General features: G+C 43.5%; 1 protein-coding gene across 7 annotated transcripts in view; it reads left to right on the top strand.

The window, feature by feature from the left end:
- grh (grainy head) overlaps window positions 1-17,833 on the top strand; it is a 211,244-nt gene that overhangs the window by 28,845 nt on the left and 164,566 nt on the right. For all 7 annotated transcript variants that reach the window (XM_072301769.1, XM_072301767.1, XM_072301772.1 and 4 more), the window contains exon 2: window positions 10,129-10,965. In XM_072301769.1, coding sequence (XP_072157870.1) covers window positions 10,409-10,965 — 557 coding nt within the window. In that variant the 5' untranslated portion in view covers window positions 10,129-10,408. The remainder of the gene's footprint in view (window positions 1-10,128; window positions 10,966-17,833) is intronic.

Here is a 17,833-nt window from a genome sequence, read left to right as displayed (position 1 = left end):
AGATAGCGATACTTCCATCCAGCTGATTTTAACAATTATATCACGGCTAGGAAACCCGATGTTAAAGTTTGCCTCAATTGGAAAAATCTATTAAATTCTTCTGAATTTCACTAGCTCATCTCATAGTTTTTATTTCATAGTCATAAAATTAATTTTTTTATTTAATTTTTATTTAATTTAGTCGCAATTTAATCTCGGGTATCTGAAAATTTTAAGAAAAAATATTCATAACTGTTCCTAAGAATAGATATTTTACCGGTGAAAATTTGACAGCGCTCCAGTGATTCTATAGCGTTCAGTTTTTATACAGCAAATTACAAATTTATTACGTATGAATATGAAAATTTCTCCATTATTGTCTCCAAAATTACAGTAACAACCCTGCAGGTGAAAACCGTGGATCATTAGGCAAAATCTACGAAAAAAGGCAACTGAAAATTGTGTAAACAAGCTGAAAGGTTGCCTTGCAGAATTGCAGTTTTCTATGTTACATACGAATGAACAACATTGACCGTGTAAGAATGTAGTCACATATTAAGAGTCCTTCCCCTTTATTTTATGGAAGCCGATTATACTTTTTATTACCGTGTTGATTATTGGTTGTACAGTGAGGGATATAAATGAGTTTGTATTCCAAGTATAATTTATCTATTCTGAGGAACTACGTCATTTATAACGACTGTAAAAATATCTGCGTGTGTTTTTCACTCTTCTCATTATATTTCCGAAGATTACGAATAGAAATTTCATATTTTTGTATTGAACTCTCCCGATCGCGGACACACCCAAGAATTCGTCTTCTCTTATGGAAATCAAGATGCTCTGCGGTAAAGATGGATTAGATCCTGCCCGTCCATTTAGATAACATCTCATATTTGATCCTAGTAGCTTTCTGATATCTGCTCCGAAAAAAGTCCGTGTCTTGATTTCATAACTTCTCAGGGAACGAATAGGAACAAGTTAAAGCCGAAAAAGTTAAAAGCCGGAAAGTTTAATGCCGATTATTATCATAATTAGGTTCAACTACTCTGCGTAATTTTATTAGCAAAGTTTTGCTTCCTCTGATCTGAAAGCGTTTTTATATTGTGTAAAATTTAAAAATATAACATATTGGACTTGCCTTTTTTTTGATGCGATGATATTGAAAATCACGGACTCATTGTCTGTTTGGATATTGGCTAGGTATCCATTTATATGAGTCGGTCAAAAACAAGTATTATAGAGACTCTATCAATGTCACTGGACTTTTACTCGCATCTGTAGAGATTCAACACGCGTTAGATGAGATACAACTAATATCAACAGAGATCCGACTGATAACAGCGAAACCATTTATCTGTTTTTACTTGGTAATTATTCATGATGAAATTGGCTTAAAATGCATAATAGATGCTTTAAAATGTTGAAACTTTTCTGGGGGAAAGACCCCCGGACTCCCTTTGCGCGCCCCCTCCCTCCGATCGAAGTGTCTAAATCTGTCTATGACCTCCGGAACATACTACACTGAAAATTACGGCCGTGGAAACTGTATTTACGGGCTATGTAGGGCTAGTTCCGGGCTTAGCACCTGGAGCAATGGATGCTACGGCTCCAGCACCCGGACTTTCGGCTCCCAACCCCCGAACGGACGGTGTGTCCGAAGACTTTGTTTGAAGAGCCGAGCCTCTTGATTTAGGCGGATTACCTTTTGATTCAAGCAAAAAGTCAGATTGAGTCGAGAGTATTTTTTCTTGTCAATGGATGTAAGAGTCTGGACTCCAGATCAAAGCGACTTTTTTTCAGTGTAGCCCTTAACTTTTTTTTCAACGCACATGGAAGATACGTAGCAGTGTGGGGTAAATATTGTCTCTGTGTTGGTCAAACTTCTCTTTTTTTTTTTTTTGGCAAATACGCAGAGTCTGAGATCAGAGATCTCACCTGACGATTTATAAACGACGCGACTTGAGCAATGAATCATCTCATCTGCTCGCGGGTCATCGTCACCCGTCATCGGGCCTAAAATAAACGGCGCAAACGTTGCAAATCACACTACTCAAACGAGCACCTACGTGGATGCGAGCGTCGAGCGTCGGGCCTGAGTTTTGAAACGCGAACTCGGTCAGTTAGAGTAACCGCATGAATTTGTTGCCGCTTAATGGCCTGCATTACGTACGATGAGGAGGCCGCATGCAGCCGTGATAAGGAAGAACGCCCTATGAACCCTCAGGCGGTGCCAACTTTCTTTCGATAAATCACGAATTTTCGGGAAAATTTGTTAATATTTTTCCTCCAATTTTTCGGATAATTTTGATCGCACACTGAAAAAAAATTCTCGGCGTTTTTACCAAGGTCCGTTGGTACCTTTACCATCTCACTTTTTTTTTACCAATTATTGGTAATTTTCCCAAGACAGACTGGTAAGCTTACCTGAAAACCGGTATTTTTACTGTTTTTTTCAGGTAAGAATACCACATTTATTGGTTATCAATTCCCGGTAACTTTGCCATTTTATCTCGGTAATTCTACCACAGTCGATAAAAATATTGGCGTTTTTACCAAGGTCCAGTAAAATTACCGAGAAAGTTCAATAATTTTACCGAGAAATCTCGGTAACCAATTCCATAAATGGTAATTTTACCAATAAAAAACTGGGATCAAATAGAACCCTGAATTCTTGGTAATTTTACCCTTTTCTTAGTAAATACACCACGATTTTTTTTTCAGTGATAATTTTGATCGCAATTTCACCTAGAGTTCCTGAAAATTTCAAGGAAAAATATTCACAACTCTCTTCAAAATAAATATTTTCGGAGAGGAAATTTGGCAACTCTGGATGTTCGTAGGGCGTTTTTCCCTAGCGCGGCAGCGTGCGTCTCCGCATCGACGACATCCGCGCCGGTGACAACTAGTTGAGCAACGAGCCACTCGCGAACCTACGAAATGCACCAATTAATCCTCGAATCCTCGCGCATAATTAGGCGTCTCGGATTTTGCAATTTGCGGCGATTCGATGGATCGATAGCCGCTCGCTTTGATAGATGGCCACGGTGGTGAGGCTGGGGCCCTCGCGCATAATTAATCAGCGTGCATCAGGGCCCTGACACCCGCATTTGTTTCCGCTAAGCGAATTGATTAAATTTAATTTTTCACCCGGAGATCCCTCCAGAGCTTCGTCCGGCCGCGGCACAAATTGGCGCGACTACCGATGTCCGAAGCCCACGCTGCCGAGCAAGGAAAAACGACGTCTGAACCTTCAGGCGTTGCCAAATTTCCTCTCATAAAACGCGAATTTTCTGTTTAACTCGTGAATATTTTCCTCCCGATGGAGATGTTGCATGTGTGAGGAATTTGCGATTTGACTGTTGATTTTTATGTAAAAGTTCGCGAGAAACACGATGGTGCCACTGGTTTTCTCTGAAATCATCTCCCAAGCTCAAAAAAAACTCAAGTTGAGGCCAAAATGGAGGGGATATCCCACCCTACCCTGAGAGTCCACCTCTACATCAAGACAAACTCTCCATGCAAAGATAGGGAGCAAATGCAGTAGCAGTGATGCCGTTTTTTCAGTTTTGGAGTCCCCAAATAAAGTAGCAGCCCTGTCAATGTATTTGCTCCCTATCTTTGCATGGAGAGTTTGTTTTGATGTAGATGTGGACTCTCAGGATAGCGTGGGATATCCCCTCCATTTTGGCCTCAACTTGAGGGCTTTTTTTGAGCTTGGGAGATGATTTCAGAGAAAACCAGTGGCACCATCGTGTTTCTCGCGAACTTTTACACAAGAATCAACAGTCAAATCGCAAATTCCTCGCACATGCAACATTTCCATTCTTCAGATAATTTTGTTCGCAATTTCACCTAAAGCTTCTGAAAATTTAAAGGAAAAATATTCATACCTTTCCTCAGAAATAAACATTTTATCGAGGTAAATTTGGCAACTCTCGGATGTTCATACGGCGTTCTTCCTTAGCACAGCAGCACGTTCCTACGTGCCATTCCGCGACTCAACAGCATCAGCAACAGCAACGGTACCCGGCTGATACTCGCCGCCGAGTATCTGCACTTCAAAATCTATGCCGTGCAGATCAGCATTTCCTACCAGATAGCTGATAGCTGAAAGTTGAATTTAACGAGGTGTATAAATCTCGGAGGCCGTTCTCATATGAAAACCAATCCATCAGGGTTTAATTAGTGCAAAGCAACTTGCTCTTGTGCTAATGCCGCGCAAGACAAATTAACTTACCCGACACTGAATAATTCCCTGCATCGGTTTTTGATTTGGTTCCGCTTATCACGAGGCCTTTATCTTTGATTTACTTCGACTTATTCCCGGGAATAAAAGGAACGTTTCATTACTTTTATAAACCCGAGCGGCGGGTGAAATTCCCGTTTTCGTGGTCGCTGACGTCACTCAACGGTCGCGGCCGGCGCCGCTTTCTGATCCGGTGAGTGGGAAAATCCCCCGACGGTAAACCCGGAACGGCCCAACGGAAACCCAGGATCCAAGGAAAAAACAGCGCGGATTCCTATTTGACGCGTTAAGCGGAAAGGAACCAAGCCACATCAGCTATTGCCAAATTTAACCGGGCAATTTAATTTTTTACATGAAAACGGTTGTGCGGATTTTTGTGTGAATTTCTCGTAAAGTTAAGCAATCCAGTCAAAAAGTTTCAAGTAATAACTCCATTCGTGCCCATTGCCGCTATCCGACCACTTTCTTGAATCCGCGTTAAAGTCTCCGAGGTTTTTTAGGTTAGAAATCAGGCAATGCTATACATTTTTTTTTACAAACCGTACCCGAATGAAATCACCCCAATCGCATCAAAAGCATCACTTCTCAGGCAAGTTTTCCTTCTATGGTTATCTCGGCACCGGGCCGCTTATTGATATTGGTAGACAGAGTGATAGACAAAGAAGACAAAAGGGATATGGAGGGATCCTATTGGTAGAAGTGGGTGGTTGCAATAGACAAAGGAGGTGGATAATAGACTAGCTAAAGGCAACACACGAGAGACTCTGTGGTTAGTCCATCATCCCCCCCCCCCTTAATCTATACAAAACCACCCGTTTCGACGAATAGGATCGCTCTATACTCCCCATGTCATCTTTATCTATCGCTTTGTCTATCAATTTCAATAATCAGCCCGCACTGGGAACAAAAACACATTGGATCTAGAGTCCAGACTCTTGAAAACATTGACAAGAAAAAGGACTCTTGATTCAATCAGATTTAAGCTTAAATCAAAAGGAAATCCGCTCAAATTAAGAGGCTTGGTTCTTGAGTTAAGCTTGAATCTGATTGAATCAAGAGTATTTTTTCTTATCGATGTTTTTAAGAGTCGGGACTCTAGATCCAATGTGTTTTTTTTCCAGTGCGGTGTTAAGGCAATGGCTGATGTGGCTTGGTTCCTTTCTGTTAAACGCGGTCCAAATCGCTCTCTACTTTTCCCTGTTTAATTTCAAGTAGCTCAACCATCAGGAAATTATTCATAGCTCCTGGAGCCATACATTAAAATGTCAGAGAGGCTATGCGTAATGCAAATAAATTCTCGCCGGCTCCCCTAGGGAGTTGTGTGTCTGCACCCTTATTTCCCGTCGAAAAAGCTGAGTCGTGGAGACTGACCTCGGTCCAAGACATATATAAAATCCTGGACATTGAACTCGGACTATCACGGAAAAAGGAGCCGAGGGAACCCTCTCGCTCCCCACCTCGGGTACTTTAATTGCTATTTTTACCCGGTGCGCGGCCCTCTCCACGGTGATCATTTAGGCTCCGGGCTGGAGGCTGGTGTGGAGCCTAGTAAAAGAGGCGGAATGAATGAGGGAACGCTGAGACGTCGACTGCCTCTGGACTTGGATTTCGTTACGTATCACCACAATTTTCCTCCGAAGGATCTGCGCTCGTTGAATAAAACATAGGAAACGCGTGGAAATGCCACATTTTAAATATCCGTTATACGAAATGTCCGATGAGAAAAGTTCAATTTTTATAGCCCAATGAACTCGTCACCTTCCGGCCAAAGTATCACAAGCGCCATGCGACGTTTAAAAATTTCCGCCGCCATTTTCTTTGTTTGCAGAGAGATTGTTGGTTGAATTTGTTTGAAAATTTTATTGAATTTTATTGGCAGCACCAAGAAAATTCAATGCAATTTTTGGACAGCTTCGTTGAACGATTTCTCTGTTTAAAAAATATAATTGCGGCGGTAATTTTGAAACGTTGCATGGCGCTTGTGATACTTTGGCCGGGAGGTGACGGTATGCGAAACGTCCGATAAGAAAAGTCCAATTTTTAAAGTCCAATGAACTTAATACATACATTTAATATATTAAAATGTAGATTAAGGTTCATATTCCATAATAAGTAAATATTTAATGCACGAGAACTCCACTTTTCATTAATTACATTGAAGAAGAGGCCTACTGTATACTGTATAATACCGTATAATAGAGGTACCTAACGGAAATGACCCACCGAATTTTTATTTCACTTCACTTAACCGTCCATCTTTCTGCTGAATCATTTTATGCTCCTCCTGATTTTTTGAGATGATGCTTCTTGAATGTTCCCCCACTCATTCTTGCTCAATGAATTTTTCGACTTTTTTAATAGCTTACGTCTCTGAGACAATAAAACCGCAGCAGACTCTTCGTTCTTGTGCAGAATTAACGGTTAGAAATTCTTCCTTAAAAACTCTGAAAACAGTTAAATGACGAATTGTATGATTGATTGGCCAAAGGAACCAAGCCTTATCAGCTATTCCCAAATTTAACGGGACAGTTTAATATTCTACATGAAAACGTTCATGCGGATTTTTGTGCAACTTTCAGTTAATTTTCTGCATATTACGAAGCAAATCAGCTAAAATTTTCAAAGGTACCCGTACAAACGTTCTCTCGTAAAAAAAATAAAGTCCGCGGTTTTTGGCAATAGCTGATGTCGCTTGGTTCCTTTCTGCCAATTTTGAGTAAAATTTAGTTAATAATATAAAGTCAACAAATAAATTTAATTAACGATATCAGTGTTATTTCCCTGCATACTGTGCTCCATCGTGGCAGGGCAGAGCGCTCGTCCGTTTAATCTCGGAGGAAAAGCGCTAATCGATGACTTGAGGATGGTTAGATCATCACTCACGCATTGCATTCCGCAACGCGAAGTTCGCGCTTCATACGTAGTCTCGACTGTGACGTCACTCGGATACGGTCCATAAGCGAGTTAACCGGGGGCGGCGCGGCAGCGCGCGAAGCGTGAAAAGCGCGAATTAGCGGATAAAAGGAAGCTCGGGCAGTGAAGCGGAGCGAATAGAGCGGGCCCTCATTGGCCATTGTAGTGCGTTTAGATCCACGTGCTGACAACAATAGGGCCGATTTTCTGACGTCGCGCCGCGGTCGCCGTCCACCTCCAACCTAACCTCCGCGCGGGAGGAGGCGGTGCAGCGGAGCGTGGCTCGCCCGGAGCGAATCACGCCTTTCGGCGAGCATCTTCAGCGAGACTCCACACAGAAGTCGAACTGGGTCTGGGTCTAGGTCTCGGTCTGGGACCCGACCACAACGAGCCGCTCGGTATAACAGGTTGTGCGGGTCACAAAACCTTACTCGCCAAACGTAAAACGCGCCCCGCGAACTCGGACCGGGTTTTTAATGATGTTTTCAATGGGACGTTGCGCGTCGCGCTGCCCGCGTGGGCGGCGCGGTGCATTGCGCACGCCCAAACCATTGAGACTATCTCGGACTCTGTCAAACAGGTTGATCTGGTCACGAAGCCTACGAGCGGTGTCTGCCGCTGCCTCTTCTGCTCCCGAGCCCGGAAACTAGTCCTAATAGCAACCTGTCGATAATATCATTCGTCTGTGTCTGGATTCCTCCTCGCCCGGCTCTCCGGCCCGGCCGCATCTCTACCCCTCCGAGGATCCGTTCCATTCATCTCGCCACCGGTTCCAGCTTTCGGACGCCGCGCGCCGCTTCCCTCCCGCGCGAATTAGCAGTCGAATTTCCGCCAATGGAGCGCATTCATTCTTTGGGCCCGATGGACAGGGCTCCAAGACACGAGGAAAACCGCTCCTTCTTTTTCTTCTTCGTTGTCGTCTGTGCTTCTGTTGTTGTTGTTGTCTTTCCTTCTTCCCCTCCTCTTTTTCTTTTTCTTCTTCTTCTTCTTCTTGATCGTTGTATTTTCTTCTTTTCTAACTCTTCTTCCTTTTCTTAATCGTCGTCGTCGTCGCACGTTCTTTTCTTCTTCTTCTTCTTCTTCTTCTTCTTCTTCCTCTTCTTTCTCTTCTTCTTCCTCCTCTTCTCCTCTTTTTTCCTTTCTTCCTCCTCTCCTTCATAGTCCAGTTTCCTTCCTCGTTGTCGTCGTCTTGGTCTTCCCTTCTTCTTCTTCTTCTTCTTCTTCTTCTTTTCTTCTCCTTTTTCTTTTCTTTCTTCTTCTTCGTTGTCGTCGTTGTCCTCCTTCCTTCTTCTATATACATTGTTGTTTTCAAGTCTCACATTTAGATCGACGACTTTTCGGGAGCTCCTTCATTTCACGAAGATAGGCAATCTGGAGTGCGTGTCGAAATTGTTGCGACTGATCACGCCTAAAAATGAATTAGCCCATGCGTAATCCGTGCAAAGGTGGAGACTCTTTATATGTAGCCGAAAATAAGATTCGTCGATTTTCAACAATCCGAACCATTTCCAAGCGTCTCTTGGGTGATTCTCGACAGTATTACGAAGAACGAAGGATTCGTTCAATAAAATATCCACTCAATTATTACCAAGGATCGAATTTTGTCAGTCCTTCCCAAGGAGCTTCAGCATCCTTAAGTGCAGTCGAGACTCTTCCTAAGAACGGTGAAAAGACCGACAAAATTCGGCCACGAGCATTTTCTCAAATCTCAAATTTTCCACTCACTGTCTCCCTCAATTATCTAATAGTAGGTATTCCTGAATCGTGAATAAATAAACGCCAAGGTATGCTATACCTGCGTCGCAGTTTCCTCCGTAAGCATGTGTGCGTACAGTCGAATGCTACGTTCAGACCACTAATAAGTTTTCTCTTTGGTTGAGGAAAAACAAATTGACGGAGTAATATGCGGGATATCCATTTAATCCCGGAGACCACGAGGCTAAAGTTTTACAAAAAAAACTCCCGTCGAGCCTTGTTCGATGACTAACGAGTGTTTTATAGCTCCGTCAATTATTACACAAATTGGACAGCCGAGACATTGAAGTAGAATGGAACTACTTCCGGAGCGAAGCAATGAATGTACGTATATGTTGCGCGTTGTTTCTGCAGAAGGTGTCGGAACGAATAGCTGTTCCGTATCTAATCCTAATCACTGAGCCAGCCGATTTAAAGCGGGCCGGTCTTCATCCCATGCAGACCATCATACTCCTTCCATGTAGGCACTTTTATGACCTACTCACCACTCGGTGTGCTGGACTACCACCTTGATTAATGACTTCTTTTTTTACCGGTTCTGTTTTTCATCTTGCAAACTAATAAAATCTTAAATTAATCGGCGAATATTGATTACTCTATTTATTGTCTAGCTTTGAGCTTTCATTTCCTGTCGGGAAAATGGACTCATGTCCGATCAGATTGCTCGCGATTCTATGAGCTGACTCTTTGAATGCGATTAATGAGTCTGCTCTCTTCATTACAGGCTTTATGTATTAATTCAACATCGAACCAACACCATCGGGGATGGATGAGTAGCTCACCTGACTAGGCGAAGAAGACAGTATCTATCTTCATTGTTAAAGAAACAGAGAAAAATTAATTAAAAAATGTAGTGGGTAATGGAAAAATATCGTATGTTGATTTGTTTCATTGTCCATAAAAAAAGTAATGTGTCAAATCCTTCATCCGAGAATGTCACAGAATTACACGAAGAAAATGTTTTCTTCTTGAAGCTATATTGCACGTTAAGTTCAAAGTTGATTTTATAGTGCGGGGGCAGCAAGCTTTGCTGAAGCACCCTCTGATGGGGAGACTGGGGAGCCGGTGCCCTTAGTCCCCTCTATAAAACTTAAGGGATTTCAGATTTCTGTCCCAGAATTTCAACAGCAGAATTGTCTCTGTGACGTGCACCATTTTATGTTAAGTTTTGAATGTCAAATGCTTGCAGACTATCTTTTTCTAATACGGTATTTCTTTTTCTTTTGTTACAGAATGTGCCAAATTACAGACGCTCTGTACCCCGAAGTTACGAACATTGATAGTTTTATATCCTAATTTAAGAATCCGCTCAATGTGAATACGCCGTGCTTATCACATACTCAATCGAAATCAAAAGTGCAATCTTAATGGACTGATAATTTTAAGTGCCATATCAATAGAATTAGAAAGATAGAATTACATTCCTCGCTGAGGTGAGAATATAAGTAGTTTTTTCAATAGTGTGTCTTATTTGTTTATTTTTATCTCTAGTATCGGTAGTTTCGAATCAAAATGGAGGACACAAGACCGCAAGAACCAGATAACCGAGTTTCGGGAATCAACGAAGTCGAGGGGAACGATGTATCACCGTTGCCCCCAGCAGCGTCACCGGTGGCGCCGGCCCCGCTGGCCCCCACGTCAACGTCCAACATCAACGGCCCGAGCCCGGTGAGCAACGACCAAGGACCCAGTTCCCCGGTCCTCCTGGCCACCATGACCCCGGTCGAGTTCGGGAAAGATTACGAGGAGCAAACTTTGTCCGTCGCCCACTCCAATCTGCCGGTCGGGGACGGTTTGGACGATAAGAATGTGATCTACCTGGAATCGGGCGCCCAGGGGGAAACGGTCATTTTCGACGCCTCGCAGCCGCTGCCCCAGGGTCTGTCCATCCAGGAGGCCAACGGACCCAACGGGCCCATCTCCGTTGTCGTGCAACAGCCAGGGGCGCCTCTCTCTTTGAACCAAGCTGCTTATCAGGCGGTGCCGTCTTATCAGGGGCACCCACCTGGAGCCACAGTTCTCGTCCTCTCCGAGCTTCCAGACGATCCCATGGCTATTCTAGGACCAAGGTAAGATTATCAACACCTCGTAATTACTCATTTCTCTCATTACTCCTTCTCCACTTTTAAATACATTCCAAAAATTCGGAACTACTCAAGCGACATCAGATTTTTCATCATACCTACTTTAGTTTCTCACCAAAAAAATTTCAAATATCCCCCGTAATAGAACTCTCTGATTGCAAGTTTTCCCTAAATTTTGTGAGGGGATCTCCGACTCACGCTGGAAAAAAAAAGACATTGGATCTACAGTCCAGGCTCTTAAAAACATCGACAAGAAAAAATACTCTTGATTCAATCAGATTTAAGCTTAAATCAAGAACCAAGCCTCTTAATTTGAGCGGATTTCCTTTTGATTTAAGCTTAAATCTGATTGAATCAAGAGTCCTCTTTTTTGTCAATGTTTTCAAGAGTCTGGACTCTAGATCCAATGTGTGTTTTTTTTTCAGTGCAGTTTATTCCCTCTGAAAAAAAAATCCGGTCGTGGAAGCTGTACTTACGGCCCGCGTTCCGGCTTTAGAGGCCGAAAATTCCGGGTGGCACCCGTAGCAGTCGAAACTACGGCTCCAGCACTCGGAACTCTCGGCTCCAGAGCCCGGAACGGACGGTATGTATCCTTCGCACAGAGGAGAGAAAACAAGGGAGATCTCAAGAAATTATGCCGAGCTGTTTTCCATTTAAAAAATAAAGTATGACGGGAAGTCTATAACGTCGAACACCGAGATACAGAGTCTGGCAGCTTCACCATCGACATGACATCATGTTGACGTCAACACGTTACTACCATTTAGGTCACCGTTGATAACTCTGACCTATTTGGAATCACGTTGGTAAAACGTTCTTACCATGTTCACTCAATTCACCAACATGGTAATTTTTAGCAGGATGACACCCTTAGTAACTATAAAACAGACGTATCCGTCATTCATTGTTCCGTCTGCCATGTAAATGGAAAAGGACCCTGCGCCATCTTGCGAGAAATCGATTCATTTCGTCCCGACCGGGACGACGCGGACCATTCATATTCCGCGCGGCGCACAGCCCTATCCGTTGGCGGCGTTGTCGTGGGTTCAGCGCTGCTGTCATAGCGAAGAGAGCAGTAAGTGCACTCTAAGATGAACCTCGAGACCCATAAAAGCATTCGTTAACCATGGCTCATCCAGAAATGCACTTACTGCTCTCTTGGGTATGACGGCAGAACAGCTGGGCCGGCGCACAGTGGATCAAGTCAATTGGAGAGGTCGGACATCAAATTGTTGACTGAAACGGCAAATTTTGATGTTCATTTCGTTACATTTTAAATTTCAAGGGGTACTTCTTGAAGAAAATTTCACGAGGAAACCAATGCAACCACTTTTAGAACCTCAAAGTTTTGTATAGACGGAGTTATAAGCGTTTAATGTTTCCAAATTTTGTCCGACCTCTCCTATCGACTCGAACCACTGTGCGGCGACGGGGACGGTCCACTTGCGCCGGGAGCGCTGCGAGAGGGAGACAGGCAAACAGGATGCGGTTGTTAAGGCTAAGGGCCGGAGCGGAGCGCTAGCGTGCAGTGATTGACAAGCCGGCGAGCATTTTTCAGCTCAAATATGAGCAACATGTGTATGCATCATTTGCGAGGTGATTTAAATCAGAGAAGAGCGAGAGCCATAAAACGGTGCGGCCCGGAGGGGGAGCGGCGAGGGAGGGGGATGGAAACATGCAAAATCGCATGAGCGGCTCGAGTATCATTTGCCGTAACACCGTTCCGAGCCGGGATTTAAAGGAATTAGCGAGCCACTGATGGAGTGCTCGGCCGCGGCCCCGCGCGCGGATACTAGGAAAAAGCGCGCCGCGCAGCCTCCGCACTCGGACGCGCGGCCAGGGCTGCCGTCCCGCGAGAAAGAGTCCCCGTTACGCGCGCGCCGCGGCGCACGCACTACACCGAGAACCGAAATTTTCCCTCCGGCCGCCGGCCGTCGGGAAATCACCGTTTCCCGCTCCGTTCCCCGGCGCATGTTCTACACGCACCGTTTCCGCCTTGTTTCCTATTTTTACGTCCCTTGTACATTGAAAAAGAAGTTACGGGCTTTATAGACATACCGTCTGTTCCGGGCTTAGAGGCCGAAAGTTCCGGGTGCCGGAGCCGTAGCTTAAACACGCCACGTCCGGAACTTTCGGTCTCTAAGCCCGGAACGCGGACGGTATGTCTATATAGCCTGTGCGTACAGCTTCCACGGCCGGAGTTTTTCTTAATCAGGGTAGGTTTCTAGTCATCGAACTCTCGTGGATGTCTCGCTGGCTGGTACGGAAACAATATATCGACGGTGAAACTACCAAACCACGTATCTCGTTTGCGGTGTTTAAAAATTTACGCTCACATTTTATTTTTTTGAAGTAGACCAAATCAATATCATTCCTTGAAATTTTCACAGAATTTTCTCTGCGCGAAGAGGAAAAATCACAGAAATTTTCAAGACTGGACGTTAAGTAGTTTTTCATTTAAAAAATAAAGTATGGTAGGAAGTCTGCGACGTCGCAAACCGAGATACGTGGTTTGGTAGTTTCACCGTCGATATTCGGAAAATTTCGTCGTTCCCCGGACGAAAGAACGTAACTCCACATCAAAGTTACCAAATTGACTCTAACAATTCAATTTATCACACGAATAAATATGCACAATTTTCGTCAAACATACGTCTGATTTTTACATGAGATCAGAGGAAAAATCAATGAAATTTTCGATTAGAAATGCCCAAAATTCTCCCGGCAAAAATGCAGTTTGCGAGGGGAAATTTGACAATATTGAAATGCAGCTGTGTTCTTTCGTGAGGATATTGCCGAATTGGAAGGTTCTGCCACGCCGATGTTGGAACTGTTGGCTCGTGTTCTGAAGGGACACTTGGAGACTTGAACGCTGGGATAGAAAGATTAACTATCTTTAAATAGTACAATAAATTTATTTGTAAAGTAATACCCAGAACGACGAGGTTATTGGAGGGGAAACTTTCTATCGTTATTATTTATTCTTTAACGTTATTCGTATAACAGAAAGCTCGCTTTCCTTCTATTAACATTGAGAAAAATTCTGCACTTCATAATTCTCTGACAAGAATTTTCGTTGAGTCAACTGGGAGTCTCCTTAAAGTGACAAGAAGTCTCTTCGAAAGGACATTAATATGGTTTGAAATAAGGAGATTTCCTGTTCATTCAGCTCCTGAGGGCTCCTAAAGATTTAAGCCACGCTGACGCCGAAATTTCTGGCTCGCGTTGCCACGAGACATTTGGAGACTTAAGCGCTCGGATAGAAAGATAAACTATCGTGAACAGTATAATTAATTCTCTTGTAATGTAGAATCCAGAACAGCGAGATAATTAGAAGGGGGTTTACCTATTGCATGCGTTATTCTCGGAACAGAAGGCTCGTAAATTTTAGAGACCTGCCAAGTTCTGCATGTTTTTGATGCAGATCTCTGAGTATTTTGCTCATGAAGGCAAAATTGATCGAATCACCTATTTTTCTCCAATTAAGCAAGGCGAAATTTTTCATGGAATTTTGTATCGTCACACTAGGTGATATAAATTCGCATAACAGACTAAAATATTAAGAATATAAGATTTGAAATACCACCGTCTAGATAAGTTGTCATTTGTCACGTACAAATCGGGAGTCCTATATGCGGAGACAAGAGACCCTCCACTGGCCTCCTGGCGACAGGTGGAAGCTTTTACTTTCGAGGATTCAACAATTCCTTCTGAACAATTTATGAGGGAGCAACAGCCATCACCCTCATTTCGACTGTTGAGCTACCCACATGGTGGATGATGAGTTTCGGGTGACGTCACGAGCCAAACAAGTTCCCCAAACTTCGGCCATTTTCGGCTTGTTTGCAAAACGAAACTGCCAACACGTTGTTAAACATCCACCATGATGTAGGTAAGCCAACAGTAGAATGATGAAGTCCCGGAAGTGAAAGATTCCACCATGGCCAAGATATTAGTGGAGAGCCTCCTGTCTCTGCCTATATGGCACCATCGCGACGCAACGTCCAACACGACTGTCGAGCGGTCATTTGCAAAAACACGCATGCACGTATGGTTTTACCCAGCGCTTAATGTGTTTCTTCCGGAGCGCAGCAGACCAGGCATCCGAGGAGAACAAATCAGAATGCAAACCCCGGGCCGCTAGACGCAGTTCATAAACGTTAAACGTACGACCGAAGTAACGCGCCCAACTCAGTGTCGGCACATAACGTTTTACGTCTCCTCTCTGTTTTTATAATCCAAAAATAATTGGTTGTTGAGGAGTTGTTAGTGAGCAACATGCGGTTACATCTCGGATACTTTCTTGCGAGCTTATCCGACGCTGCGCGAGGCCTGCACGGTATCGAAACGGGCCTCGGCGCGCGGCCGGCCAGCTTTTAATGTGCACGCGGGTCAGGCCGGAGACGCTCGGGTCACACGCGAACCTATTGCCGAAATGAGACACAAGATAGAGCACGCGGACGCTCGTCGCTCCTGCCTTCACTCGCATGTCCCGTGTCCATGCTGAGCTGCGTTTCCAGATGCTCCTGGAGAGAGAAGCACAGAAACAATATATTTTAGAGACCTCGCACTGTCCTATCTTCCCTATACTGCCGTGCTAAGGAAGAACGCCATATTAACATTTGCGAGTGCCAAATTGTCTCGGATAAGACATGTATTTTTAAAGAAAATTATGCGAATTTTCACTTGAAATTTTTAAAAATTTTAGAGAAAATTGCAAACAAAATTGTCTGGAAAAACTGAGGAAAAATATTGACAATTTTCCTAGTAAATTAGGTTATTATTGAATGAAATTTGGCAATGTTTGAACGGCGTTTTTCCTTAGCTCGGCAATATGGTATAGAGTACCTTTTTTGACAGAGTATGCGGCCACTGAAGGATCCACTTCTGATTGTTATATCCTGATAAGTCTTATATCTCCTCCAAGAATTGTTCAATTTAGGAACCAAGGGTATCCTCTTGTTTAATTTTACTCAGTAGTGTCCACTTAGAAACGACAAATTACAAAGTTCAGACACTTGCAAATTCCCAATTTTGTGCAATACATTTGAAAAAAAATCTCAACTTTAAAGTTGTATACACTTAAGTTGAAAGAGTCTAGTCTGTTTAGTCTAGAACACACGGGATGTGTCTTTACTCTTTGATACGCTTTACAGTCTCAGGTGGCTGTAGTTTTCTAACGGAACATAAGTCAAATAATCAGCCGAACGAAAAAAATAGCCACTCCATTTTGAACTTCCATCTCGATCGCGGATACCCAACTTATATCCTGTCATCAAGTTTAAGTTAATTTCGGAGCTCAACGCCGCGATTTAATGATGACTGATGAGTGACGTGTTGAGCAATATGTCCAATAAAGAAAGGACTAAGCCCATCGGGGAGGAGCCTTTATTGCTGTGGCGCTGTTTAGTCATCACTCATCATCTAAGACGTACGCGTTTAAAAATACATTTAATTTTCGAATCGGAAATATTGCGGTACGAGACATTTCCATCGGACGATCCGTAGTTGGCCGGCTCAAAAGTCAGCGCGGAGTTGGTTACATGACGGGAGGGGCCTCCGGCGGGGGAGGGGGGGGGGGGGGGCAGCGTTGAGCCCTGTAACGGATTGCAGCTCGGGAGAGGACTTAGCGACCCGGCTGTCCGGCTGCCCGGCTCGGAGGCGAGAACTTTTAATCCACAGCAAGTGGTTGATGGAGAGAGTGCGTTCCTTAATGGCAGTGGGCAAACACCGATTGTAGCTCGCCAGCTTATTACGGCCGAGTTTATGCATAAATAAGGCAAACTTATGTAGCCTAAGCTTATTATAAGAGACACTGCAGCACGTCCAGGGCTGCGCATCTCACTATCCACCGCGGCTGAGTTTTTTTTTTTTTTTTTTTTTTTTTTTTTTTTTTTTTTTGATCCTAGATTAACGCGGAATCGAACTTTCAGTCTGGATGAAGCGATGAGAGGACGATAGCCTTCCATTCCTCCCTATGCTGTAGTTTTTCTCATTGGCAAAGCGTGGATAATCGACTATTTTGCCGTGCTTAGGAAGAACGCCGTAGGAACCTCTAGGCGTTGCCAAGTTTCCTTTGATAAAATACGAAGTTTTTGGGAAAGTTTTAAATATTTTTCTTCCAATTTTTGAGACAATTTTGTTCGTAATTTAATCTAAAATATCTGAAATTTTCAAAGAAAAATAAGAATGAATTACTTCAAAAATACACATTTTACATGGGGAAATTTGGCAATTCTCGAATGTTCATATGGAGTTTCCCTTGCCAGAGAAAAACGCCGTATGAACCCTCAGGCATTGCCAAATTTCCTTCGTTAAAAATCACGAATTTTCGGGATATGTTGTGAATTTTTTTATTCCCATTTTCCGGATAATCTTTTAATTACAATCCCTGAAGATTTCAAGGGAAAATATACGTAACTTTCCTCAAAAATACACATTTTATCGAGGGAAATTTCGCAACTCTCGAATGTTCATACAGAGTTTCCCTTAGCACGGCAGTATCGATGTACTCCCATTTGAAGCTATAGTTGAGCATCGATGAATAAAATACTGAATACCTTTATATTCGATCCTTGCCATAAGTTTGAATAGCAGTTCGATCGATTAATCGCAAAGCACGAAACGCCACTGATTATTCCTCACTCTGATTATCCCGATAAGATGCGGTGTAGTGGCGGCAGGTTTCAATTGAAAAGACGGCATCAAAGCTTGTTTCTTTGTTGGCTCGCACACTTCGTTCCATTGTAAATCGATACATCGAAATTTTGAGTTCAGGCTCCAGCGTGGATGAGAAATTCCGCGCGGGTATCGATAAGCCTCGCATACGTGGAGAACCTACAGGGAGTTTTAC

The sequence above is a fragment of the Bemisia tabaci genome, chromosome 6 (assembly GCF_918797505.1).
Source record: "Bemisia tabaci chromosome 6, PGI_BMITA_v3".
NCBI classification, from domain to species: domain Eukaryota; kingdom Metazoa; phylum Arthropoda; class Insecta; order Hemiptera; family Aleyrodidae; genus Bemisia; species Bemisia tabaci.
The sequence above is the reverse complement of the archived record's forward strand: the minus strand, read 5'-3'. Positions and strand labels throughout refer to the sequence as shown.